Source organism: Tursiops truncatus, chromosome 7 (genome assembly GCF_011762595.2).
Source record: "Tursiops truncatus isolate mTurTru1 chromosome 7, mTurTru1.mat.Y, whole genome shotgun sequence".
NCBI lineage: Eukaryota > Metazoa > Chordata > Mammalia > Artiodactyla > Delphinidae > Tursiops > Tursiops truncatus.
This window is the reverse complement of record NC_047040.1, coordinates 72088884-72116238: the sequence shown is the minus strand read 5'-3', so window position 1 is coordinate 72116238 and position 27355 is coordinate 72088884. Positions and strand designations below refer to the sequence as shown.

At 43.9% G+C, this 27355-nt stretch overlaps 1 protein-coding gene across 6 annotated transcripts in view; it reads left to right on the top strand.

Annotated features, from left to right (window-relative positions):
* The window catches only part of TANC1 (tetratricopeptide repeat, ankyrin repeat and coiled-coil containing 1), a 414480-nt gene that overhangs the window by 309816 nt on the left and 77309 nt on the right, over positions 1–27355 (top strand). For 4 of the 6 annotated variants that reach the window (XM_073807680.1, XM_073807677.1, XM_073807681.1 and 1 more), the window contains 4 exons: positions 14911–15015; positions 20280–20308; positions 21594–21756; positions 26330–26460. In XM_073807680.1, the coding sequence (XP_073663781.1) occupies positions 14911–15015; positions 20280–20308; positions 21594–21756; positions 26330–26460 (428 nt within the window). The remainder of the gene's footprint in view (positions 1–14910; positions 15016–20279; positions 20309–21593; positions 21757–26329; positions 26461–27355) is intronic. The other 2 variants (XM_073807679.1, XM_073807678.1) reach the window with 2 other exon arrangements.

Genomic DNA, 27355 nt, shown 5'->3' with positions numbered 1-27355 from the left:
GTGACAGCCTGTTAGAGTTGGTTCTAAAGAAAATCAAGAAGCAGTTACTCTTTTTGTTGTGATAAATCAGTGTGTCATCAGGAATTCCAAATTTTTTTAAAAAATTTTATTTATTTTCCTGATTTTCGGCAGAGTTGTGTCTCCGTTACTGTGCGTGGGCTTTCTCTAGTTGCAGCGAGCGGGGGCTACTCTTTGTTGCAGTGCATGGGCTTCTCATTGCCATGGCCTCTCTTGCTGTGGAGCACGGGCTCTAAGCGTGCAGGCTTCGTTAGTTGTGGCTCGCGGGCTCTAAAGCACAGGCTCAGCAGTTGTGGTGCACGGGCTCAGTTGCTCCGCGGCATGTGGGATCTTCCCCGGCCAGGGCTCGAACCCGGTCCCTTGCATTGGCAGGTGGATTCTTAACCACTGCGCCACCAGGGAAGCCCAGGAATTCCAAATTTAATGTTAATCTTGATCAACTTTTGAGAGTGAGGTGAAATTGTTGCTTTTGAGGAGAGGAATGGCTATTCACTGGAAAGACCATGAGAGAACTTTCTTAAAAAAAATTGTAATATTTTAAAACTTGATCTAGATCGCTTTACATAGATATATACATATGTAAACATTTATCGAGCTGGACACTTACGATCTGTGTGTTTTAATAAAGTGTATTAACATCCATTATTTAGCTAAAAAAAATCGTTTTTGCTTTGATGGATAAGAAAAGTTCATAAAGAACTTGAACTGTAACTCAGTTAATGTGGCAGCCCTTCCCTCTGCTGTGTCCTAAACCCAAGACACTAGTAGAAAGCTGAACATTGGAGCTGAGAGGGCTGTGACTGTCTCAGTCATTACAGGGGGTGGCAGCTGTGTCGGGAGGAGATGAGCTCTGCCTGTGGCTCGTCATCTGGCTCCTTGTCAGTGATGTCATGGGTTACCTATGTCATCTGTGAGTGCAATTTGTCCTGTTCAACCTCGAAAGAGATAACAGCTAAGCCCCCCAAATATCACTTAGCTGCTGCCCTCTTAGGTTCCCGATGTTTTCAAGAGGTGTTTCAGATAATGGAAACCACGTGCGTTCAAGTGTGAGCTCCTCACCCACAGAGGTCAGAGAAGGACGTTTGCCTCAAGCTCACACACCCGGCCTGTCATGGCTCTCTGGGACTATTAGAGGCCACTCGTGTGTGGCCCGACACACCAGCCTCTGACTGTGCATAGCACGATTGCAGGCTGCTCCTGACCTGAGAGCGTCTCAGAGCAGAGTGCCTCCTCTGTATAGATGCCAGGAACGTGGAGGAGTTCGTTGGGGTTGCTGAGAAGTACACAGCGATGACAGTGAGGACTGCAGTAGCACGTGGAAGGTTCTAGAATGTGGCTGGGGGGCCAGAAATGAATGATGGCTAGCTTTGTTGGCCAGCTGGGGGCTGTAGGTGACTTGTGGTGGACTTGGAGTTAAGGGATTTTTTTTCTCCTTTCTCCCTCCCTCCCTCCTTCTTTCCTTCCGTCTTGAATTCCTTCCAGTGAGCATTTTGAAAGTGAGAGACTGACTTTAACAATGGTCTCTCCAATATATAAAACGAGGCTTTCGATGTCTGAGAGCAGCATTTTGTGTACAGATGATGATATAAGTTTCAAATTACTGTTCATTGTATCATAGTTAATTTTAAACGTGGCTTTCCATGGCCTTTAAATTCAACTTACAAATCTTATGTTTATAGTCTAATTTAAAACCATACATTTAAAACAGCTCATATAACTCAATATCAAAAAAACAATCAACCCAAGAAAATGGGCAGAAGACCTGAATAGATATTTTTCCAAAGAAGACACACCGATGGCCAACAGGCACATGAAAAGATGCTCAACGTCGCTAATTATTAGAGAAATGCCAGTCAAAACTACAATGAGGTATCATCTCACACCTGTCGGGATGGCTGTTGTCAAAAAGTCTACAAATAATAAATGCTGGAGAGGGTGTGGAGAAAAGGGAACCCTCGTAAACTGTTGGTGGGAATGTAAATTGGCGCAGCCACTATGGAGAACAGTACGAAGGTTCCTTAAAAAACTTAGAACCATGTGATCCGGCAGTTCCACTCCTGGGCATATATATCTGGAAAAAGCAAAAACTCCAATTTGAAAAGATGCATGCACCCTAACGTTCATAGCAGAACTATTTACAATAGCCAAGACATGGAAACAACCCAGGTGTCCATTAAGAGCCGATTGGCTTAAGAAGATGTGAGATACATAGATAAGCAACAGGGATTTACTGTATAGCACAGGGAACTATATTCAATATCTTGTAATAACCTGTAATGGAATATAATCTGCAAAAAACCTGAATTACTGTGCTGTACACCTGAAACTAGCACAATACTATAAATTGAAGTATAAATACTTCAATTTAAAAGTAATAAAAATAAGAAATATATTGAAGTAAATTTTACTTAAAGCTGAAAATTACCCATTTCAAATAGGAATCATAAAGTTAATCAGTTAGATACTCTGACATGCCACATTTTAAAAACGTTAAAAATTCTTTACTACACGTACTCCCTGATAATGCCCAACTGTGCAAACTTCATCTTAACCGTAACACAGTTGTTTTGATCCTTTGGGTTTGACTTCTTTTTTCTTCAGCTCTTCATTTAATTCTCAACCTTGCTCAGATTGCAGGACAACCAATATGATTGATCAGCGGAGGCAAGGTGAGGTTGGGGCCAGGAACTCATGATCTCAGTATGCCGCAGTATTAGGATTAAGTTCGGCTTCAACAAAAAAAAGTCAAATACGTAATCGCTTAAACAAGATAAAAATGTGTTTCTCTCTCTCTAGTTAATGGTCCAGAGGTACGTGGCTCGGAGCCTCGGTGAGTTCAAGGTGTCGTCAGGGAACCTAGCTTGGTGCTCATCCTTGGTGTTAGTTTCCTGGGGCTACCACAAACTCGGTGGCTTAAAACAACAGAAATTTATTCTCTCGCACTTCTGGAGGCCGAAAGTCAGGAATCAAGGTATCAGCAGGATTGCATCCCCTGTGGAGACTAGGGAGAATCGGTTCCTTGCCTCTTCCAGCTTCTGATGGCTCTGAGTATTCCTTGGGTTGTGGCTGCGTCATTCCATTCTCTGTCTCACATGGCCTTCTCTGTGTGTGATGGTCTGATCCCCCTCTGCCTTTTTTTTTTTTTTTTTTTTTTTTTGGGTACATGGGCCTTTCACTGTTGTGGCCTCTCCTGTTGCGGAGCACAGGCTCCGGACGCGCAGGCTCAGTGGCCATGGCTCACGGGCCCAGCCGCTCCGCGGCATGTGGGGTCTTCCCGGACCAGGGCATGAACCCGTGTCCCCTGCATTGGCAGGTGGACTCTCAACCACTGCGCCACCAGGGAAGCCCATCACGAGCAGTTTTTAATCATCAAAAAAATTTTTTTTTAATTTTAGCCATTCTACTAGGTGTGTAGTGGTAGCTCATTGTCCTAACTGGATCTTAATGGTCTCAGTGCAAGCTAGTCAGGTTGTAACTAACATCCAAGGATAATCTTTTAACCTAATCTAATTAAACTCATAAAGTCTCCTCCTATCCAGGGTAACCATTAGAGATATTTCTCTGTATAAACTGTTGGATGCTGCATCTCTCTCACCTTTCCTTGCCCTTGATCTTGGCACCCTGAGCATAGGTAAAAGGATTAACTTTACACAGATACGACAGGATGAGTGCCATGGCAAGTGTGTGTGAGGAAGGAGCTGAGGAGAGTTTCAGGTGTTTCCTTCTGTTGCCATTCTCTCTGTGACATAGGACCCGAGGGGTCCTGCAGAGGGGGGAAGGTGGGGGGTGTGTGTGTGCACCAGAGCTTTGTTTGAAGAGGATGGGCAAGTCTGGACCTGGGCCCTGAGGAGGATGGATTGCTGCGGCGTGAGACACGACTGCTCTTCTCCTGCCCTCTCCAGGGTGGTTTAGGAGCGTCATGGAGCACCTGCCAACAGGTGGGACCTCTGGATAGACTGGAACTCATGCTCTTTCCTCCCACCTCATCCCTTCCCCCACAGATCTCCTGCCCTTGGCAAAAAGAACGAATGAGGGTTAGAACAGGATTCCGCAGTAGCCACTGTACTGAATGAATAGTTGAAAAAATAACCCCGAATCATAAAAGTTATTAGTTTATAGCAAATACGTATAATTTATTCAAAAAGCAGAAAGGAACTTTTTCTTGTCAAAATTAACCTTTGTGTACCTACTGAGTACGTGGCACTTTGTGGAAGCCAACAGAAGAGGCGTGGCTTTCTTCCTTCAGCTGCTTCATCCTCAGGCCCAGTTCAGGTCCCACCTCTTCCCTCTGCTGTTTTCCCCAGTCACTTAACACTGTCCGCTGGGCAGCTCTTTCTAATCTTCTTATTTGATTGGAAGCTGCCTCAGGGCATGGACAAGGTCCTGTATTGCTAACCCCTGTGGTGGATTTCAAGCATGAGTATCAGAATCATCCCGGTGCTCTGGGGTGGGGCTGAGAATTTGCATTTCTAACAAGATCCCAGGTGATGCTATTGCTGCCCGTCCAGTCCAGGGATCGCACTTTGAACCCTCAGGGAAAGAAAGTTCTCCAGGGCCCTGCCTCCCTGTTTCTGGGGTCTTTACTTCATCACGCAGCACAGGGCTCATCTCCTGCTAAATATCAGGAGAACTCCTTCCCCCTTATGGGCTCCTTCCCTAGTTCCTTAAAGAAACTGAAATGATTCCAGGAAGGGCTCCGATCTTTCTTCCAGAGACATCTTAGAACCAAAGTTTGTGGTTATTCATTTATTTGTGATGGTTTGGTTAGTGATTCTTACTTGCAAAACAAAACCAACTTCAGGTATTAGATTCTTTATGGTAAATTATAACTACTACCAGTAGTTACAAGACGTGAGGGCTAGAGTTTTCCTCCCTGTAAACTCACTCAGGTGTGAATGAAAACAAGGGTCAGATGGCATTCTGCCCGTATAGAGGTTTATTAGCAGGCTGGCACAGTGCAGTCATATCACCTGTTTCATATGCCTGGTAAAGTTCCAGCTCTGTCCTTTTAGAAGGGTCGCTGCCCTCATGGCACGTCGCACTCAGTGTTTACCTGTAGCAAGTATAGCAGCATTTCGTGGACGACATGTTAGTTTTCTACTGTTGCCCTAAGAAATTACTACAAAGATATCAGCTTAAAACAAATTGATTATATTAGAGTTTTGTGGGTTGGAAGTCCTGGCACAGTGGGTTCTCTGCTCTGGGTTTCACGAGGCCCAGCTTATGATGTTGCTGGGACTGCATTCCTTTCTGGGGCTCAGGGGATGAAATATTCCCCAACTCATTCGGGCTGGCTGAGTTCAGTGCCACGTGGCTGTAGGACTGAGGTCCTCATTTCCTTGCTGGCTCTTGGCTAGGTGTCATTCTCAACTTCTAGAGGCTGGCTGCATTCCTTTGCATGTGGCCCCCTTCCTCCCGTCTTCAAAACTAGCAACATGCCAAGTCCAGAAGGGCTGAATCCTTCTCAGGCTTTGGGTCCCACTGCCTTCTGTCTCATTTCACCTCATACTCTTAACTCAGATTGCACTGACTTGCTACCCTTCTCTCCTTACACAAGGCCCCAGGCCCTTGTAAAAAGGTTTCTGGAAGTTCTGAAATCCCCCCAGGGGACACATCACATGTATTCATGAGATGAAGACTGACTTCAGTTTTCCTCTTCTGCTTTTAAGGGTTCGTGTGATTACATGGGGCCCACTCAGTAATCCAGAATGATCTCTCTAGTTGAAGGTCAGCTGGTTAGTAACCTTAATTCTTTTTTTTTTAATTTATTTTATTTTTATTTTTGGCTGTGTTGGGTCTTCGTTGCTGTGCACAGGCTTTCTCTAGTTGCAGTGAGCGGGGGCTACTCTTCGTTGCGGTGCGCAGGCTCATTGTGGTGGCTTCTCTTGTTGTGGAGCACAGGCTCTAGGTGTGCGGGCTTCAGTAGTTGCAGCACTTTGGGCTCAGTAGTTGTGACTCGCAAGCCCTGGAGCGCAGGCTCAGTAGTTGTGGCGCACAGGTTTAGTTGCTCCGTGGCATGTGGGATCTCCCGGACCAGGGCTCGAACCCGTGTCCCCTGCATTGACAGGCGGATTCTTAACCACTGCGCCATGAAGGAAGCCCAGTAACCTTAATTCTTAATCCCACCTGCAGATCCCCTTCACAGTAGTACCTGGATTGTGTTTGATTCAATAATCAGGGCCTGGGAATCTTGGAGTGACATCTTTGGAGTTCTCCCTACCACAGACAGAACTTCAGTTATCCTGACATTTTTGAATCAGAGGCCAAATAATTCCCTGGAATCAGTAGCTGGACCTCCAGCCACTTACTTATCAAGCCTAGGGCACATCTGTGAGGGCCTGCTAGATTTTCATCTGCCTGGGTCATACGTGGGCCAGGGTGCTTCTGTGATATTTCTAGTCTATCCTCTTTCCTCAAATACCATGAATTCACCGCTGAAAAGAGATTTCCAGCAACCATAATACTAAATAACAAGTCAGTAATTTAACCTGTGTGAAATTCCATTGCTAACCTCCAGGGTGCTAATTAGCGTGACCGTGGTGCTGGTTGCTGATAAGGATGGCTAGCTGACCAACTTGGACTTGTGGTGGCCTTAGCTGTTGTGTGTGGCCTTCTGATTAAAGGCTAGTTAACTATTTCAGGAGCCTGTAGTCCAGATTAAGACAAGTAAGTGCCCTCAGGCAGGAGATTAAAGGCAACGGACAGACACACATTTCTATCGCACTGTTTATGTTGAAGTGTTTTGAAATAAAATTCAGACGATGTGATAAAGACTCTTGTCCCCTCAACTGAGAGCTTCAGGGAAGTGCCGTCACATCTTGTTGTCACCCTGTGCCTGGCACGCAGTGGATGTGCAACAGATACTTGTTGAGTAAATAAATAACGTGAATGAATGCACTTCTGTGCTGTAATACATGAAAACTTAGATAAAGTATAGGAACAGCATGGCAGACAGAGTGCATTGGGAGAAAGTGGAAACATTGCTCAGGGTACTTTGAACTGAGAATTTATTGTATTCATGGTGCTGTAAACATGCACACTGCAAGCTGAGACTTGCAAAACTTTGCCGACATTTATTTTAACGATGCTTTATTGAAAGGGGGATGGCTCCGTTTTGATAGACTATTTTCCTACTAGATTTAAGTGCCTTAATGGCAGTGCACGTTTACATCGCACAGTGCCTGTGCGTCGCATGAGTAAATAAAGGCTGTCCACCCTTCTCAGTGCACTCTTACAAAAAATAAGGTATTCAAAATAAGAAAAAGGAGGCTTAATGAGAGTAATGTCAGGTAACTTTCGTATTTCGTTACCCATTTTTTCCCTCTTGCCTTCTGCTGTTTTTCTTCCCTAGAATTAACAGTCTGAATTTCCCCAGACCTCACCTGTCTTTGGGTAATGAGGTTACAGGAGTTATAACTCAGATTACACTGACTTGTTGCCCACCTCTCTTCACACAAGGTCCCAGGCCCTTGTAAACGTGTTTCTGGAAGTTTTGGGAAGCTCCCCAGGGGCACGTCATGTGTTCACGACCAGGGATGCTCTGGCCGCTGGGGCAGCTGGTGCTTCTCTCCCGGAGCCCTGCCCCGCATCAGCTCCCAGTACCCAGGTGTCATTCCCTGGAGCTGAGTCCGTTCAAGTAGCATTCCGGAGTTTTATTTACAGCCTCTCTGCTGCTTCTTGAAGGAGAAATCCAAGTGATGGATGACACACTGTGCTTGAAATTGCCCTCCTCTTGGGCCGAGGCTTTCTGACTGAGTCAGTTCATCATTTGGCTTCTTCTTCCTCAAAGTGAATCTTCCCAAGAGGCTCTCACCCGCCATAGATAGGCTTGTGGGCAGTCCTGGCAGTTCACCTGCCCAGCCTCACCACGGCGTGGGACAAAGTGGTCAGAGGCAAGGCCAGGTTCCCTCCATCCCATAAACTTAGGCTAAGTCTTCCCCTTTCTCAGTCCCAAAGTACATGTCTCTCGCTCCCCCCACAATGCTTGCTTTTGGGTGTAGGGGAGAGAGAAGGGCCAGACTTTGGAAGCTCTGTGCAGGTATTGTGCTCTTTAAAAATCCAAGACTGTGATCTGATAGTTTACCATTTCTTACTGACTATTTAATGACGTTTGCCCTAGTGATAAAGGTACCCCTGCCCTCCCCGCACCCCCCCAAAGGAATCCTCTTCCTCATCCTTTTTATTTTTCTCATCTTGTTGTGAACATTTCCCAGTGTGAGATGAAAACTCAGACCAGATACAATCAACAGGAACCTTTACTGTGAAAGTTCAAGATGGTTAAAAAAAAAAAAAAAAAAAAACTCTAAAATGATTGATAACACAGGAGGGTCACTTTTCATAGTCTTCAGATGTCGTGAAAAATGTAACATCTGCTTTAAATGCAGTAAGTAGCCTCAGGTGTTCTGTGTCCCAAATTTTGCTTTCACATATATATATATATATATATATATATATATATAAAAATAATTATTTTTAACTGAAACACTCAGAAATGAAAAGTAACCCCTGCCCTTCTCTCTCTCTCACTGCCTAGAGATAAAGCCCAGTTTGGTTTATTTCTGCCATTCCTTTTAAAAAAAATATTCCTTATATGGTCGTTTCTAAGCAGCAAAATAGTCAGCTGTGTGATTAAAATGTCAAAAAGGAGTAGGAAAGCTGGCCACTGGGAAAAGTGTATTTGGAGATTTACATAAAGGCAGGAAAGGCACCAGGGAGAAGACTGAGCTCCAGGCTGTAGACCGATTTGATTGATGGAGATTGCCCCTCCCCCACCTCCAGCTGACGCAAGCCCTTCTGTGCAGTGCAAGGAGCTTGCAGGAGCTCTTCTGTGCCGGCTGCCTACTGGGTACCTCTGTAACCTCTTTGGGGGCACACTGTATGTTTCTCTTCATCTTGAGAGCCCTTTATCTTTAAATTTGAGAGCCCCCTTCCCCTGTGTCACAGAGTAGAGAATGGTGGGCAGAGGAGGTGGGGAATCGGGATGAAGAAAGGGATCCAGAGTATGAACTGGGTGTAATTTATGGTCAAGAACAATCCCCGTTTATCTTAAACCTTGTAAACTGGGCAAGTTGGTGCCCCATCCACGGCCCTAGACCCTGCTCAGACCCTGCCAGAAGGGTGGCCTTCCTTAGAGGTCCCGCCTGTGGTGACCTGTGCTTTGCATACTTGATACGTTTGCTACCAAAGTATGGCCCATGGTCCTGACTATACCTGGTAAGTGCATCAAAATCTGCATCTTGACAAGACCCCCATGGCATCCTTATGCCCAGTTAAGCTTGAAAAGTGCTTTATACCAGTGTCTTGGGTCCCCAGGAGTGACTGGGTGGCAAGGCCGGTGGGACAAGGAAGCACATTGGCTACTGGATGAGCCCGTTTTCAAGCTAATACCTGACAGTCTTGTTTTTAAGAGCCTCTTGCCTTAAACAGTTAGGAGCCCGCATATCATGCTTTCTGGGTAATTATTATTGTAGTATTGGATTCTGGTTAATTGGGGGGGATTAACCTGAGGGCGCTTGGTTTACATAAAGAGGAGAAGTTATTTTAGGTAGTTTATGCTTGGGAATGTTGAGCATTTCATTGTAAACGAAAAGCTGTGTGTAGAAAGGTGCTGGGCAGTAGTTTCCCCTGAGTAAGGGGGGTGTTAGGGGGATGGATTTTTCAGTTTTGATCTCTGTTGATAAAGAATTTGGCCACTTCATTTAGAAGGAGTTTTTCATTTCAGTGGCATAGAACTCAGTGTCCTTGTGGTTTAATAGACGGCATTTTAGTGTAAGATCAGTGATTACAATGAGTCTTAAGTGGTGTGGCCTCGGTCGTCTGTCCTGCGGTCAGTCTGGTCAGCTGATCACCTCACTAGACCCTGAAGGCCCTTGTTATAGTGCCCCCTATGTAGTAGAAACGGTAGCTCTTCTCTTTCTGGAGGGTGTACCTCCTATAACCCTGATTCCTCAGGGTTTCTCTTTTAACCTGTTATTGTTGTTTTCTTTTAGGGTAGGGTCTTTCCTTGAGTGTCTGATAATTTTAGTTTGTAAGTAAGTACAAGGTACTACAAAGCTGATTGAAAGGTAGGGTTGGTGTGCGTGTGTGTGTGTGTGTGTGTGTGTGTGTGTAGGGCAGGCTTTATGGTAGCGTGAATGGTCAGGGATCCACCATTTCTTTGAGGGCTTGTCCCCAACTGTTTCTCGTCCCAGGGAGGAATCCTCTAATCTATTCCTGCTTGGTGTGCAAGCTTGCTGTCAGCATTTTCACAGCTGGGGCAGGGAGTGTGGAGAGATGCATCTGGGGCCACATGGAGAATTTTTCTTAAGCCCAGTGTTTTAGTGTAGCACTCAAGAGTTTAGCTGTTGAATCTCCACGGTGTTGGAATTCAGCCTTTCCAGGGGAAAAGCTCTGCTTCCAGGATGAAGGAGGGAATGAATGCTTCCTGGTTTGAGAAGGGGTTCTATGGGTCTTACTCTCCCTTCAATAGATTTCCAACCCATGGTCCTGCGTTCAGCCCTGCCGCGCCCCTGCCTTCAGAGGTGTCTGCTGTCTGGGAGGCTGAGCCCTTCCTCCCCCGACCCCCAGCCCTAACCTCTTCTGCTGTGTTTCATCCATGCTCCTCGGCAGTCTGTTTCCACTTTCAGAAGTTTGGTTTCTTGCCTGTGGCTGTCTTCTTTTCCCACTGGTCTCTCTTAAATCCCTTTACTGCAGCTTTAATGGTGTTTTGAAAGGGAGTGAGGGCAAATGAGTGTTCATCTGCTGTGTTTAATGGAAAGTGCCCAGAGTCTCTAACGAGCGATTGAGGGGGAAAGAAGAAAACCTCTGTAGTTACAAATTTATCTGGTTTTATAGCATTTGAGGTTCAGCTGTTTGTGAAAAGCAATTTAAATAAAAGGATCATGTTGGAGAGCAGTGGTTTATATTCACTTCATAATATTTCAACTCTTAGTAAAAGGGGAGATCAGAGACAAGTGAGTATGAATAAAAGATTTGCTGAATGTATAGCCAAGACCTGTGGATTTGGTGTTGGAAGGTTCCACTGCCCTGGCCTTTTCTAGGATTGCCTATTTGATCTAGATTTCCTAGTTGGATAAGTGCTGAATGGTGATTCAGTACATGGGCTTCAAACCTGCACAGACCACGAAACCATTTGAATTCCTGCTTTGCCATGTGTGGGCCATGAGCACATTGTTCCACTGATTTGAGCCTCAGCTTCCTGACCTAAAAATGGGGGAAATACTGCTTCTCTCCCTAAGTTATTAGGATCGAATGAGTTAATATATATAAGTGCTTAGCCTTGTGTGGTCACTGAATACAGTTGTATTTACTTTGTTACATTCTAGGTCTCCTTTTGTGTCCAGCCTCACAGGTCGCTATGCCAGGCACTGTGCCAAGTGTGGGAACCTGAGAGACCTGCCCTCTGCTTTCAGGGTTTTCCCCTTAGAGCTGAACTCTCCCTCATTCATCGTTTAGCTCTGGGATGTACTGAGGTCCGAACTGGAGAGGGAGGGAGATTGTATTTGAACCTAGGTCTGCCCAGGTCTAGAGGCTCTGCTCTTTGTTTTTTAAAATTAATTTTTATTGGAGTATAGTTGTATACAACATTGTATAGTTACAATGTTGTGTTAGTTTCTGCTGTATGTGCAGCAAAGTGAATCAGTTATACATACACATATATCCACTCTTTCTTAGATTCTTTTCCCATATGGGTCATTACAGAGTGCTGAGTAGAGTTCCCTGTGCTATACTGTAGGTTCTTATCAGTTGTCTGTTTTATGTATAGTAGTGTGTATATGTCAATCCCAATCTCCCAATTTATCCCTCGCCCCCTTACCTCTTGCTAACCATAAGTTTGTTTTCTACATCTGTGACTCTGTTTCTGTTTTGTAAGTAAGTTCATTTGTACCATTTTTTAGATTCTACATATAAGCGATATTGTGGTATTTGTCTTTTTCTGTCTGACTTACTTCCCTCAGTATGACAATCTCTAGGTCCATCCATGTGGACCATGTAATGCATGGCATCCATGTAATGCAAATGGCATTAGTTTGTTCTTTTTTATGGCTGAGTAATATTCCATTGTATGTATGTAACACATCTTCTTTATCCATTCTAGAGGCTCTGCTCTTAACACCATCTCCTTAGTGTTGAGTATTTCTTACAGTGAGGGGTTGGCCTCTGGGTAGAACACAGTTACAGACAAACAGATGGGCATAGATGCTTTCTGAAGGCTCTGGGTGACGTTGAGGTTCACATTCTAACCATTCCTAACAACAGCTGTACATCCATGTGAAATAGCCCACATTTGAAGAGAGTGCTTATTGTTAGAGAACATCTTTGGAAGGATGTGTGGTGTAGGTAGATTGGCTGGAAGTAGATCTATTTAGATTGGTTATTACTATACCCTGAGGAGTTAAGGTGAACAGAATCTTACAGGTACTTCATGAGTGGTGCATGGTTGCTGCTTGGGGCAATGTGAATCATTGGACGATAATAATAAAAGGCTTTAGCTCCCTTGAGTTCTTTAAATGGAGGAGAGCAGATGATGCGAAAAAGGTGCCCTTGATCTCTTTTACCATAGGGAGTAGGTTGGGAACCAAGAGTGTGGAACGGTTCTCATATTTGTCCATTTCTGCCTGCCCTGTTCAGGCTCTTCTTCCAAGTTGCTGTCTCCTTCACAGCAAATATCTTTGTTTCCCTTCGCCCCCCAGTCTTTCCCTTCATGCATATTTATATATGGATAAGTGTGTATTTTTGATGAAATCTGAATTGTATTTTGTGTACTGTTGTATAGCTTACAATTTCCACTTAATTTTCCTTCTCTGCACGCCCCCCCCCCCCCCCCCCCCCCCCCCGCCAAACCATTCCACTTTAACCTTTAAAAACATTCCCTTTCTGACAGGGTTAAATCAATTATGAAGACAGCCACATGGTTAAATACTACATTAACCATTTTAGAACCATGATTTCTGAAGTCTGAAATAATACCCCTATCTGTCAAGCTCTATAAGCTTCTTTGATAATGCAGCCTATTTTCAGATGTGGTACGTTATAACTGGCTGGGAATTACTAGAGTGTTTTTATAGTGTAGATGCTTTTGCAGTAAACCTTTAGGTGGCAGCACTTTCACCGTAAACCACATTCTGAATCGAATTTCTCAGATGCATAACATGTTTGACACAGAAGCATAATCAGAAGCCACCTGACTTACCCCTTCAGTGTGCAGTGGTGGAGCTGAGGACCTGGGAGGGGCAGGGCTGTGGCTCAGGGTTGAGCAGGAGGGAGATCTGTGAACCACTGTCTGGCACTCTTCTTCCACCCTTTCTCTTACTGATGTGAAATGTTGCCTGTCTCTGTGGCATTGTTAAAATCACACTTTAAGTATAAGACAACCAAGGAAAATAAGAGTCAAGTGGATGATTCTGGACCAAAATGTAATGAGATGTTTGAAAGGACCAGACAGAATAGGCAGTCTTCTTTTTTTTTTCTCTAAGCAGCTTTATTTAGGTATGATTCACATACCATACAGTTCACTCATTTGAAGTGTACACTACAGCAGTTTTTAGTATATTCACAAGTTTTTGCAACCATCACCACAACCTAATTTTAGACCATTTTTATCACCGCAGCCCCCTTAGCCATCATCACCCCACAAGCCCGCACATCCTCCAGTCCCTGGCGACCATTCATACTTGTTTCCATAAATTTGCCTGTTCTGGACATTCCATATGAGTGGAGTCATATAACATGTGGTCTTTGGGGACTGGCTCCTTTTACTTAATTTTTTACTTTATTTTTTTTTGGCTGCAACGCGTGGCACGTGGGATCTCAGTTCCCTCCTGACCAGGGATCGAACCCGCGTCCCCTGCATTGGAAGCACGGAGTCTTAGCTACCGGACCGCCGGGGAAGTCCCTGGCTTCTTTTACTTATCAAAATATTTTCAGGCTTTGTCCATGTTGTAGCATGAATAAGTACTTCATTTCTTTTTATTGCCCAGTAATGTTACATTGTATGAATATATCACATTTTGTTGTCAGTTGATGGACGTTTGGCTGTTATGAATAACGCTGCTACGAGCATTCATGTACAGATTTTTGTCTGAACATACATTTACATAGAAGTGGATTTGTTGGGCCGTATGATAACTCTGTTTGTGTAAACTTCTGGGGAACCACCCAGCTGTTTTCCAAAGCGGCTGCGTGTGTGCATTGCCACCAGCAATGTGTGAGGGTTCCATTCGTTGTAATTCAGAATTCCAGATCTTCTGATGATAAGTTGGGGATGAAGGGGAGGTGAGAGAGACGATTCTCAGGCGCTCTTGTGTCCCCGAATCGTATGCCGGACTGCCTGTTCTGCCTTTCCGAAGGTAGCTGTGTCAGCTACCAAGGAACCAGCCGGCTTCCCTGCCCCACACAATTGCTTTGCGTCACCAGGCTGATAAAATGCCTGCGGTCTGTGGCCACGCAGAGCATATTGATGTTATAGCCCGGCTGTTTGTAATCCTTGCCTCCTGACTTTGGAGATACCAGCAACCTGATCGTCTTGGTCCCAGTTAGAGAAAAATTCCAAATAAAAAACCCTTTGCCATGAGCCATCCAGGTCTGGACATGTCAAAATCACTTACGTGACATACACCAAAGACGGCTGTAGAGACTGCACAGCAAAAGAGCAGCTTTTGTTCTTGTCAGAGTTTATATTCTCCAAGCTGAGCTTACAGCCCTTTCTTTGGCAGCCCAGACTGGCCGTTCTTACATCTGTACTGAAATGACTGTGTGTGTGTTCAAGGGAGGGGAAGGGGCCGGCTCTTCCTTTAGGCCTATCTGGGTCCTGGTGAGGACACACACTGTACATTCTGAAGCTTTGTTTGCAGCTGGAAAAAATTAGCCACACTCAGATCTTTCTCACTGCAGGTCCCGTCAGGAAGCCCAAGTATGTGGAAAGCCCCAGAGTGCCTGGAGATACAGTCATAATCCCGTTCCGAGACGTGCCCAAGCCAACAGAGCCCAGTGAAAATGGTAAGAATATGTTTTCAATGATTTTCCCCCCTAAAGATTTTACACCATGACACTCCACTTCTGAATGAAAACTTGAGTGCCTCTTGTAGGAATGCTTTGCTAAACTGAATGTATCTGGGAGGTGGTTTTCCTTGGGCAGTTACAGAGATCTGTTTAGTTAATGTGAATTCTTGGGATTATGTACACAGTGTAGGAATAGTTGAGTGGGTGCATATGCATTGCTTACAGGTGGAGACTTAACTTCCTGTCAATTTTGACCTTCCTGGTTTGGGGGGGACATGAAAAGCCAGCCAGTAGACTGCTTCCAAGATTTTGTTCTGTTTTGTTTTTTAGTGCTCTATCGTTTTAGAATATTCAACAGCAGGCTTTGGCTGAAAAGCTGAAACCGTAGCTAGACAAAGCTTATAATAACTAGCTTTCTTAAAAGCATTTGGTAGCTTTTGAAAGCTGCTTATTTTTTTTTTAAACATCAAAAGTTTTTCTTCAGAGAATGTTGAAGTAGAGGCAAAAAAAATATCCAAATTGATTGAAACTTTTCATGAAGCCACTTTATATTTTGCTTTTTTCCCTATATCTGGAAATACGTGTAACAGATGGTACATACTCTAGCATTTCGTAGAGGTATTAATAGTTCTTTATTTTTTTTAATCGATTCCAGAATGTACCTGTTTGTTTCTTTCTCTGGGGTGGGGGGTTGTGTCCACAGCTCACAACTCTAAGGTCTTTAATTTACGTGTTTTGAACTTACATCCTGTTTTCCTGCAGAAACACATGGTTAAGAATCCTGGCATATGTAGAGAAGCCTGTTGTACCCCCAGTATGGACACAGGTTTATGTAGTAATGCTGAAAGAGAAAACTCACCCATATTTCCACCTTGGAAGACCTGGCACCCTCCTCTCCCTAATTGTGGGTGGAGAGGGGTATAGCTTCTTTATGTTCTACCACTGTATGTGCATTTCATGTTTCTGCTGAGGCATAGGAGGGAGTGGGTACGAAGTGTAGGGCATGGTAGGAACGTGGAGTGGGGTGGCAGTGGTGGTGGTGAAAATAAAGCTAAAAATGAGCCGAGCGTGAGGGGTTGGCAGGAGATGAAAATCAAGAAGAGGAGTTTGGGGTGGGCGGGGGTCGAGATGGGACCAGGAGCTGAGCATTCTGGGCAGGGAAGAGATGCTGTTGCCTGCATCTTGGCATGAGAAAGGCCACCCTTTTTCCTTCTGTCCAGGCACCCAGCCGTTTGGTTTAGGTAAGGGGTTCCCACTAGGATTTGTGCTGAGGAGGGGCAGGGCACCAGGTGTGTGGTGGTGCAGAGGGGCGAGGGTCCACAGTGCTGTCTGATCAGGATAGCCGGAAACCCTGCAGACATGAGGACCCTCCTGGTTGTGAATTCACGTGTGCAAGGTGTCTGTGGGTCAATCTTCTCGCTCATTTCTATTCTGGGTGTCAAAAAGAAAGTGAAAACCTGTTCCTCTGAAGTGAGAATCAATAATCTGAATTTCCTGAGCTGTCTGCCCATTTCAGAATAAGCCTGCCCCCCCTTACCCTCATCCCCACCTGCCTTTGGAGTCCTGGTTGGTTACGCCCCTGCCATTTGGCTGGTGTGAACTCCATTATGTGACGCCTTCCTCGGTGGCCAAGAGTCCTGTTGACATCCTGTCTAGAGTTTAGGGCTCCCCCTGGGGTAAGAATGAGGACAAATTTGGGATTTTTATTGGGCAAAGAAAAGAGGTTATAAAATCGTTCCCGCTGTGAACTTTTCTGCCCTTGCCCAAGGCAGAATTGGCTTTCTTAGGGGAGGAGGTATCCTTACGCTTGGCTGCCAGCTGAGCTCAATTCAAGCAGAGTGATTGATATTGTTGGTGTAGCCTGCAGTCTGCTTACAGAGGGGCTTACTCTCGAGACCCTAACTCCTGGATTCAGCATCGTCAGTCTCCATGGGGACTGAAATTATGACATACCCGGGCTGCGAATACACACCAGGAGTTTCCAGAAGTTTCACCTAGAATTAAGAAGCAGGATACATTTCCCCTTTTTTGGGCGTCGGGAAAGGGGCATAGTTCATGCTTGCGGGCACGTGGTCTTTTGTGGCTAGCCACGAAGCCGGTGGAAGCCCCAGGAGAGTTGTCTGTTGGTTGATGAAGAGGTGGTTGCCTAACAAAATTTAACTTGATGATTAGTAAACGATGGTGTGTTTTGTAATCCCCGTGGAATCCTTTACATTTCAACGGGGTTAATTAAGTTTGCCATATTAAAGTACAAATTTTATGTGCAGGTCACTGAATCTAAAGGCGAGGCTGGAGCAAACTAAAACTAATTGAGTTTGAGTATCAGCCCAAGCACGTACAGATGCATGCATGATGGACTAAATCCTAATTTCTAGGGTTTCATAGTAGCAGCATTACTTAAGTTTTAATTTAAAATTTGGGCTTATACTTTCCATATTTCCTTTGGGCATTTTGAAAAAGTCTCTAAGACACTTTTCTGGATTCTGTCAATAATAGCATTTCAGTAATCCCCAGACCAACAAACTACTGACGACAGCCCCTCATGAAATGCTTTTGAAATTTCCCATAGACTCGTGAAATATCAAGTTATTCCTAGATGTTTGAAATACCCTTTCCAGACTAAGCTGCCTCACTTTATGGTCGTGTTGCTCCATAAATTCTTGACTCTTAGCTCTCTGAAATTTAAATCAAAGTAAAACAAAACCAATGAGCACTTTGAATTTATCCATTAACTTATAAGCAGTTGTATTTATGTGTAATCTGCTTATTTTAGCCATCTGGGTAGTGGGATATATGATATGGGCAGATGAACATTTTTATTATAAGCAAAGAACCTGTTTATTAAAGTTTACATTAACCTGGAAACATCTTTATGGAAAGAGATTCTACTTTATTCAGTATTTTAAAATATTTTGGAAAAACAGCACTGTCTACTCTGACAAAAAGAGTGACTTAGTGAGGTCCTCAAACAAAATACAATCCCCTTTTTCCTGTCAAATGATCCTAATAAGCTATGTGTCATATAGAGTAAGTTCTTCACAAATAAGCTTCCTATTGCTAAACCAACATATTGTTTAAGGGGAAAATGTCACCCACAAAACAATACCTCTGCCTTAAGGGAAAATAGAAAACTAGCTAAATTAGGGAGGGTTATTAGATTATAATAGGATTCACAGCTATGTTTCTTGGAATTAGGGGCAACTATAATCCATTTAGGTTTGCTTCAATCTATCGTTAGCTACTTGAGCAAGCTTTGATGGGGAGGGGTGAGAAAGTTTTAGTCTTATGACTCATTGCTTGGTGAAGTCTTAAAATACGACGAAACGTTTTTTTTCTAGCGGTGTGGTTAGCAAGTAAAAACAACACTTATGAAACAGCAGAATAATTAAATGCAGGACTATCTTACTGGGAGGAGTGAATCTTTTTTAGATATATGTTTAAGTACACATTGATGCCTTATGCTTTTGATCACTATTTTAAACATTCAAAAAGATGTAGAGAATGAAACAGGTATAAAGAATATGGTACCTGTCTACCCACTACTCAGTTTAAGAAATAAAACGTGACTGTGTTTCCTCCTGATCACATTTCTCTTCCTTTCCCGAGAGGTAACCTTGCTCCTGCTCATTTAATTTTCAGCTTCTTAGCATGGTGATGCAGCACTTGACCGATGGTTGGATAAGGTTTTAGTTAGATGGAGGTACAGAAGGGGGACATCCCTGGTATGTGTGTAGTGGAGGAGAGACTAGAGGTAGAGTAGCCATTGGTTCTGCATTCCCTTGAATAAATATTAAATTCTTATGCTGTGGAAAGTACTGTGTTGGATGCTATTTGAGATGGGTTATCAAGCATAAGTCCTTTTTTCTTAGAGCCTTAGAGTCTGGTCAGGGATTAAAGACCTATATATACAGAGTAACTATAGTACAGGGGTGGGGGAGTAGTGTTGACTAATCCAAGCTGGGTGACCAGTCGGGTGCAGATGGAGGTGCTGTGCCGGGAAAGACTTGCTTGGAGTACTATGCCTTGATTCACTTGTTGGCGAAGTATAGGATGGAGTGGGGCAGGAAAGGGACTAGAGTCAGGGAGAATGGTTAGAAAATGATTTCAGTAGTTAAGTGAGAGAATAAGATCTCAAATTAGAACAGCGGCCTCCCTGGGGGCGCAGTGGTTGAGAGTCCGCCTGCCGATGCAGGGGACACGGGTTCGTGCCCCGGTCCGGGAAGATCCCACATGCCGCGGAGCGGCTGGGCCCGTGAGCCATGCCGCCTAGCCTGCGCGTCTGGAGCCTGTGCTCTGCAACGGGAGAGGCCACAGCAGTGAGAGGCCCGGGTACCGCAAAAAAAAAAAAAAAAAAAAATTAGAACAGGATCAGGAAAAAAGTGATACAGGAAGATTCCTGAGGAATTGCAAGGATCTGGAAGCCGTAAGAGACAAAGATGATGACATCAGGGTTTTGAGACTACATTAACCAGACACTAGGAGAGAGGGACCTGTGCATTTTGGTTTGAGTTCAGTTTCAGGCATGTTGAGTTTGAGGTCTGGGCACATCTAGGCAAAAGTGTCCAATGAACAGTTGGAAAAATCAAACTGGGGCTTAAGAAAGAGCTCAGGAGGTAAATTGAGCAGCCTTTTACTTAGAGGGAACGTGATGAGGTTAGGTGCATTACACTAGGGAAAAGGTCATTGAGAGAAGAGACCTGAAAGCCTTTGGTATTTTATTTTTGAACTGTGAATAAGGTGGAAGAAGCACCAGCAAAAGGGTAGAAGAACCCGCAAGACCACACAGTATCCATGGGTTTCCCCTCTGAGTGTCTGATGTGACAGTTGCCACTTTCTTCCTTGCAGAGCAGAGTATCTGCCAAGGTCAGAAATTTACAGGAAAATCAAAAGAGGAGATGGGGCATGAAAAGAGAGTTACTGTGCCTAATAGGGCTGTTTTAGGAGGCTTGTGACGGTGAATGAGTTTAAGTTGTAGGTATGTGATAAGGAAATGGAATTGGTGAGGTTATCTTTTCCGCCTAAGAAGCTGAGCAAGTAAGGGAAGATGAGAGATCAGTTAGTAGGGTGGAGGGAGTCTGCGACTAGGGTTTTATTTATTATTTTTATGAGAAGGGAGAATTTAGTACAATTGAAGACTTAAAGGTTCTACAGGAGTGGGACATGGACTTCTAGGCATCCCTAAGACCCTTGCAGAGGGTTTGTGAAGTCACAGCTCTTTGCATAATAACACTAAGATATTTCCATTTCTTTTGCATTGACAGTTGCAGTGATGGTGCAAGGGCAATTGTTGGTAAGACTTCTGATGCCTTAATATATGTTAAAGTAGGGGCTCCTGCTAGTCTAGGGCTACATGTGGTATTTTTTTTTTTTTTACCAACACCCACTTGCAGCAGAAATAATAATTCACTGAAAAATGTCCTTGATGAAGCCCTAAAAATAATGAATTTTAAGTCTTGACCCTTGAATACCCATCTTTTTAATATTCTGTGTGATGAAATGGGAAGTCCGCAGAAAGCAACGTCCACTGTGTGCTGAAGTATGATGGTTGTCTCAAGGAAAAGCCCCTGTGTAATTGTTTGAATTGCAAGCTGAACTAGCCTTTCTTTAAAAAACAAAAAAAAGAACATCATTTTTACTTGAAAGTACAACTGACAAATCAGGGTTATTCAGAATTGGGTATTTGACATGTTTCCTCGAAAAGGAACAAAATGAACACCTCACTTCAATTAAAAAAACAAACAAAAAATCCTGGCAGGCATTAGTTGCCAATGATACAATTTGACCTTTCGAATGAAAATTAGGTTTTGGGGAATTTGCATCTGTCACAAAAAGCTTGATGGCTTCCCAAGACTTTTCTATTGAGATCTGTGGTGATGTTAATGAATGTGATATTTTGGTGTTGTATAATAAAGTGTGTCAACACTTGCAAGATCTGCAAAACCAGTATTTTCCAAATGACCCAGTGCATGATGTTACAAAATCTTGCATGGGTAAAATCCATTTGAAGCATAAAACAGACCATTGGATTTTACTGTAACAGAGTACAGAAAGTTCACTGATTCAGATTCAGATCAACATTGGAACTAACCTTTAAGAAATTGCTACTTGTCAGATTGGGGAGGTGTCAAAGAAGAATATATGTAATTAACTGGAAAGGTTCCTCCCTTTCCCAACTATTCAATACATTGCTCTCTAAAGCCACAATTCTTCACATGCTTCAACCCATAGAACCTATCACAACAGATTGAATGCAGAAGTAGACATTAGAATCCAACTGTCTTCTATTAAATCAGACCTTAAAAAGAATTTGCAAAAATGTAAAACAATGCCATTCTTAACTTTTTAAATTAAAATACGGTTATTATTAAAAATATTATTTGTTAGTGTAATTTTTATTAACCTAAAATGGATTAACAGAGATTTTAACATTCTTAGTTTTAATTTCAAACATGCTAAACATCAATAGACATAACCCATATAAGGCCAAGCTCTTTGGAGTTCTTAATTTTTTTTTTTTTTTTTTTTTATTTACGCGGGCCTCTCACTGTTGTGGCCTCTCCCGTTGCGGAGCACAGGCTCCAGACGCGCAGGCTCAGCAGCCATGGCTCACGAGCCCAGCCGCTCCGCGGCATGTGGGATCTTCCCGGACCGGGGCACGAACCCGTGTCCCCTGCATCGGCAGGCGGACTCTCAACCACTGCGCCACCAGGGAAGCCCAGGAGTTCTTAATTTTTAACGGTGAGCTCTGATACTAAAAGATTTGAGAACCACTGGCTTAGAGGAAGGAAAAGAGAGGGAGAAAATAAAAATAGGTGAGAAAATTGATTCACAGACTAATAGTTATCTAGACTGGAGAGGATGAGGACTTAAAGCGGCAGTGTGACTGAAGAGAAAAAGGCGAATTCAGGAAACATTTTGAAACAGGAAATGGTAAGATTTGGTAACAATTTCAGCATGGGATGCATGAGATGAAAAGCCTAAAGACAACTAATGTGATAACTATGTTTTGGTATTCCAGACTAGAAACCACTTATTGATAGAACCAGATCAGGTTCATGGATAGATGCTCCTCTGTAAATAGTATTTTTGGAAATCGAAGGAGGAGGGAATGGCGATGCCTTAGGAGAAGGAGTAAGCAGAAAGAAACAGGAAAATGTTTGTGGAGTAGAAGGCAAGGAAGGCAAGAGGTTGAGCAAGAAGCAGGTCCTAGACAGGTAGAGGCAGAGGAAGGGATTTAACATCAATCAAGGCTGTGTCTCGCTTAACAGACTTGATTCAGAAGTACTGTCTTTGGAAGCTGATGTTAAGTCAGTGGTTCACGGTTACCTGCTAGTGAATAGCCAAGCGTCATCAACAGTGCCCAGCGCTCTGTTGAGTTTGAGGAGACTGAGAGTGGAGAAAAGGCTTCTCTTGACGGCATTATCACTGGTAATCCCCAGGCACTTCCAAGGTTCTAATAGCGTCTGGCTTTAAAGAAGGCAGAATGATTATATGGGAAATGAAAGCAGTTAAGTGTGGGCCAAGTTGGAACAGTTTGATAGCAGGAGGGGATTTGTTGTCTTGAAGGAATAGTGAGTTCAGAAAAAGTTAAATTAAGGCAGAAAAATTCTAAACAGAAAACTATTTTTTTTTTTCCGGAAAGAGAAATATATGCACATTAAATATAGAAAGGAAGCCATGAAAACAGAAAATGAAGTAATAGTGAGAAAGTGGGCTCTTGGTGTTAAAATTGGTAGAACTAATGACCAACTTTGGTACAGTGTTTTATCTCAAAGATATTCGGCTCATAAGATGTTTCTCACATTTGTTTTGAGCTTCACAATCTTTAAGAAGTAGGTGATGGCCACTTCCCTGATGAGGAAATTGAGGTTTAGAGAGGCTCACACTGAAAGGGATCCAGAGTAGCTTTAGTGTGGGGAAGTCTTTTCCTCTGAGTCTGTAGGGGGGGAGGGTGAGGGGATGGTTATTAAGGGGACAAATAGGTTTGAAGTTAGGATGGAGCCAGTCACCTTGTGGACCGTACCTGGATGTTGGCACCCCAGATGTGATCTAACAGGTGTGAACAGGTGAAAAGAGCCAGGCAGGGAGTGATCAAAGAAATTCCCTTTGCCTTTCTCCATGTGATTATTCCACAGTGGTGTAATAGCAAGGATTTCATGAGAACATTATTGGGAGGAATATCGCTCTCCACTTACCTAACGGGTTCCTAGGGAGTGTGAGGCCAGATACTCTCTCACCTCCAGCTACAGTCATCATAAGTTCTTTGGCTATTTAAATCTATGAGATGTGAAAGCATTGCTAAGAGATGAGGTCTTTCTCTCCAGCCCTTATCCCACTGCTGTGGGGTAAGGTACACCCATTATTGATGAGTGATTTAATATTAACTACACAAATGAAAATAGACTATCTAGAGTATCCCATTGAATTTTGGTTTGGGAGTCGTTCTGGAATCATTAGCTCAAAGAAAATCCTATCTGACTGTTCAAATCTCAGTATTTGGTAATTGACTATGGAAGGACAAATACATTTCCATTTCACAGTCGAGTGTATCAGTGTGTGTTCCCAGGCAACTCATCTCCCCCAAAATGGCACTGTCACACTTCACCCAGGGGTCCTTCTGCCAGAATGAAAAGTTCAGCGAGAGACACTCTGTGCATTAGGGAAGGAAAGATGCGGACAGCTTGACGTGGATTAAGGAATTCAGACCAAAGGCGACTTCTGAGGGGAAGGTCACTAGGATGACATTTTAGTAGAAAGAGTAATATGAAAAGACAGTTGGGAAGCTTCTGGAAGAAAGAAAATTGTAGTGGCTTAATGGATGCCAAAACTGCAATAAAGAACATCTGTTCATTCCTCCCAAACCTGGGTAGATTTTTGGAACGTTGGTAGCAACAAAGACCAGATTGAACAGTTAAGAGAACAAGTTAATGATGAATTTGGGCATCTCTTGTCTCTTCAGGAGACTGGAATGGCCACTGCTCCCCAACTTGTCTGAAGGGGGGAAGTTTAGATGACTAGTTGTCTTTGAATTTATACACACACACACACACACACACACACACACACACACACACACACACACACACACGTGTGTGTGTGTGTGTGTGTGTGTGTGTGTATATATATACAGTGATATGTGTATATAAAATTATTATTTTCTTAATGAAAACCTTGACAATCTGGGGTGAATCTGCTGCCTCCGGCCCCCCTCCCACCCAGGACCTACACAGGATGCGGGTCTCAGAGTGAGCCATTGGCTGTGGCCCTGTTTGTAGTCAGGGTAAATTTCGTGACGGCAGCTGCCAACTGGGAGTAGTTTTTGGCTCTCTCCCCAGAGTGTTTCAGGTTGAACCAGAAGCTAGACATTCTGGGGCAGGTCACAATTGGGAAGCAGTGTAGAGATTGTTTTGAAAAGAAAGTGGGGTGTGGAGTAGAGAAAGTGCTGAGTACTGGCCCCTCACCCACTTCTTCCCCTTTCCAGCTGCATCCTGTTCTCTCCCTCCCGTCCAGCTGCCACACCTAAGATAAAGCAGCTGCCCTGCCTGAGCCTTGGGGCAGGGGAGGGCGGCACTGATGCTGTTCTGAAGTGGTCCAGCCCTTGGGTGTGCCTGGGTCATGCTGATTTGGTTTGGTTCCTGGTTTCCTTTCCCCAGTGCCCATGTACCTTAAGAGTCAAAATGTGGTTGGAGATCTCTGGTGGGAAGGGACCTTCTGTAGAGTGGCTTTGAGGGTGTGGTTGACCTGCCCTGGGGTGGCTTCCTTACCCCTGTCATTGGTTTGGGGCCACTGCTCCTTCGTGTTATGGGTTTATCTCAAATGATCCAGAAACATCAGGACTCTTTTAACCCATAACGATCAAGCCTTGGTTATTTTATCTCTGCAGTATTCTAGAGCAACTGAAAACTGTCCAAGCTGGGAAACAGCTCTTCTCACCCTAAACATTGGGAGCTTTTGAGAGCAAGCCAAGGGGTGGGGTACTTTTCCTTCCTTGAGGATACAGTCAGCCTAGTTCCTCTTACAGCTGCCATCCTGGGAGCATGACTTAGCAAAACTCATAATGTGGGTGAGTATAATACAGATGGTCTTCTCAGCTCTGCTTATGTTGATTTTTGTAGTTCCTTACAAAAGGCAAAGTTAGCATTGAACTTTGGGGTTGATGTTGTAGCTCAAAAGTAATATCTCGAATTTGTTCTTTCCTCATTTTATTTTTCTGTGACCTATTATCTGTAGATTTCCACATCCAGGGAAAATTGTTCATGAAGGTATGGATCTAGGTACCTAGACAATTAACAAGAAACAACAAAACATTAAGAGGAACGACTGTTACGGGTTGTATGTTGTTCTTAAGCTCTAACTTTTGTAGGCACAGTTAACTTTATACGTTATTTCATTCCCTGATGGATGCTGACTTAAAACTGTAAGAGAGCTGTTAGAATGATGTGAATATCATTTTGTCCACCAAAATTAAGTTCTCTTAGGCTTTGGATACAAGATTAATCTACAGCTCAACATTTAAGTCAAGTCCAACAATAAAATTATCTCGAGTGCACCGAGCAAGATGACCAGGCTTAGGGCATCCAAACATGCCCTGTGACCTTCAGGTGGAACGTGCTTCCAGCCTTACTGTGGAGTGTGCTGAGAAGACAACCCATTTTTCTGCACCTCCCCATGGACAGCAGGGTGTACTACTGGGCCCTGTCTCTTAGGACACAGTTCACTGGGACTTAAGATCTTTGTTTCAACGTGGATCCCTGATGATTGACCCTTGGGTTGGAATTCTGGTTTTGACTTTCACTCCTAGGGGGTGTGCACAGGAAGTTTCCACTGAAGTGGTCATGCCTCTTTCTTGTTAAATGAGAGCTTGCATTTCAGTCCCCCTCTGCCCCCGCATCTAATAGCTCTGGCAGCATGCCACTTGGATTTTACTTTATTTCAGCCTCCTGTTGGCATTGGACACACTGTGCTCTTCAAGAGTAAGAGGAGTAGGCCTTTTTCTGCCTTTGGTGTCTGAAGTACCCATTTTTCATGCCATGGAAGTAGGAATTGCCATCAGAAAATGACACCGTGTCTTCTGATTCGGGTCAACAATTTCACCCTTTGCACTTGGAGTTTCTCTTTTACTGTTTGCTTAACCTGTCACAGTCTCTTAATTAGAATGTATTGCTGGCGGACAGGCAGCATTGTCAAACTTTGTGCGTTTTATAAAAATACGCAGAAGCACCAGACAGGCAGCTGTAATGCCAACTCCTCCAGATGCGATACTGAAATTCCAGAGAGGGGTGTCTTTCATTGTTTTCTTTCTTTCTTCCAGAAGCAAAGGCCAATAACGAACCGAGCTGTTCGCCAGCAGCTCAAGAACTGTTGACAAGGCTGGGATTTTTACTGGGAGAAGGGATTCCAAGCTCCACACACATCACCATTGAAGAAAAAAACGAAACCATGGTAATGCCCGAGGAGGACACTGCATGTCATACTTGCTCAGGGGATGAATGAAGGCATGACCGTCTTCCCCCCTCCCTGAGTGGGGAGGTCATTGTTCGGGCCAAATGAGTCTGGGCTGCTGCGTGTTGAAATTCATTTCAACAGTGTGTTTGTGAATCTTTGTAGTTGAGGTTGGGGTGGTGAGGAGAAGCAGAAGGGTGTAGAATTTACGAAAATGTCCACATTAACCTGATCAGCACCCGGAGAAGAGTAGCGGAGTGAATTAAAGCGGCTGAGAGAATTCCTTAGTAACGACACTACTTTTATCTTTATAGCACCGTTCTTCTCATCTGGCTGCTTTGGTGTACGCTTTCCTGTGCATTTTTATCCGTTGAAATTTTGGAGGGTCAGTGGGGTGAGGAAAAGATTTATAGGAGATTATATATAGAGACAAAATAAAATGAGATCAAATGGTCCATCTACGGAGGAGCACTCCCCTTCCTAGGGAACAGCAGCCTGCCACATCTGAGATGAGAAGTGTACGTCTGAATAGCAACGAGGGGCCAGAGCCTCTGCCCCCTGCGAGGGTCTCAGGGAGGGTGTCATGCATCGATTAAGATCGCAGTGGCCACCCGTCTCCTTCCCCTGATCGCAGAGCCCATAAATCTTAAGGAATTGAACCAGGTTGCAGTGCTTGTGAAACATTACAAAAACAGAATTCCCAGATTTAACGCACAGAGGTCAAAGAACCCATTTGTCTTCTGCAGACGTTAAATGAAAGGGAGTCTGCCTGTTTGCTATTTCTGCTCTACTAAATGCACATTCCCACTAAATTATTTCTAAGACTGCCCTTTTAAGAAAAAAGAAGATGGCAAAGTCGGGGGAACGGAAGTAGGAGATTTCTCTTTTAAATGTT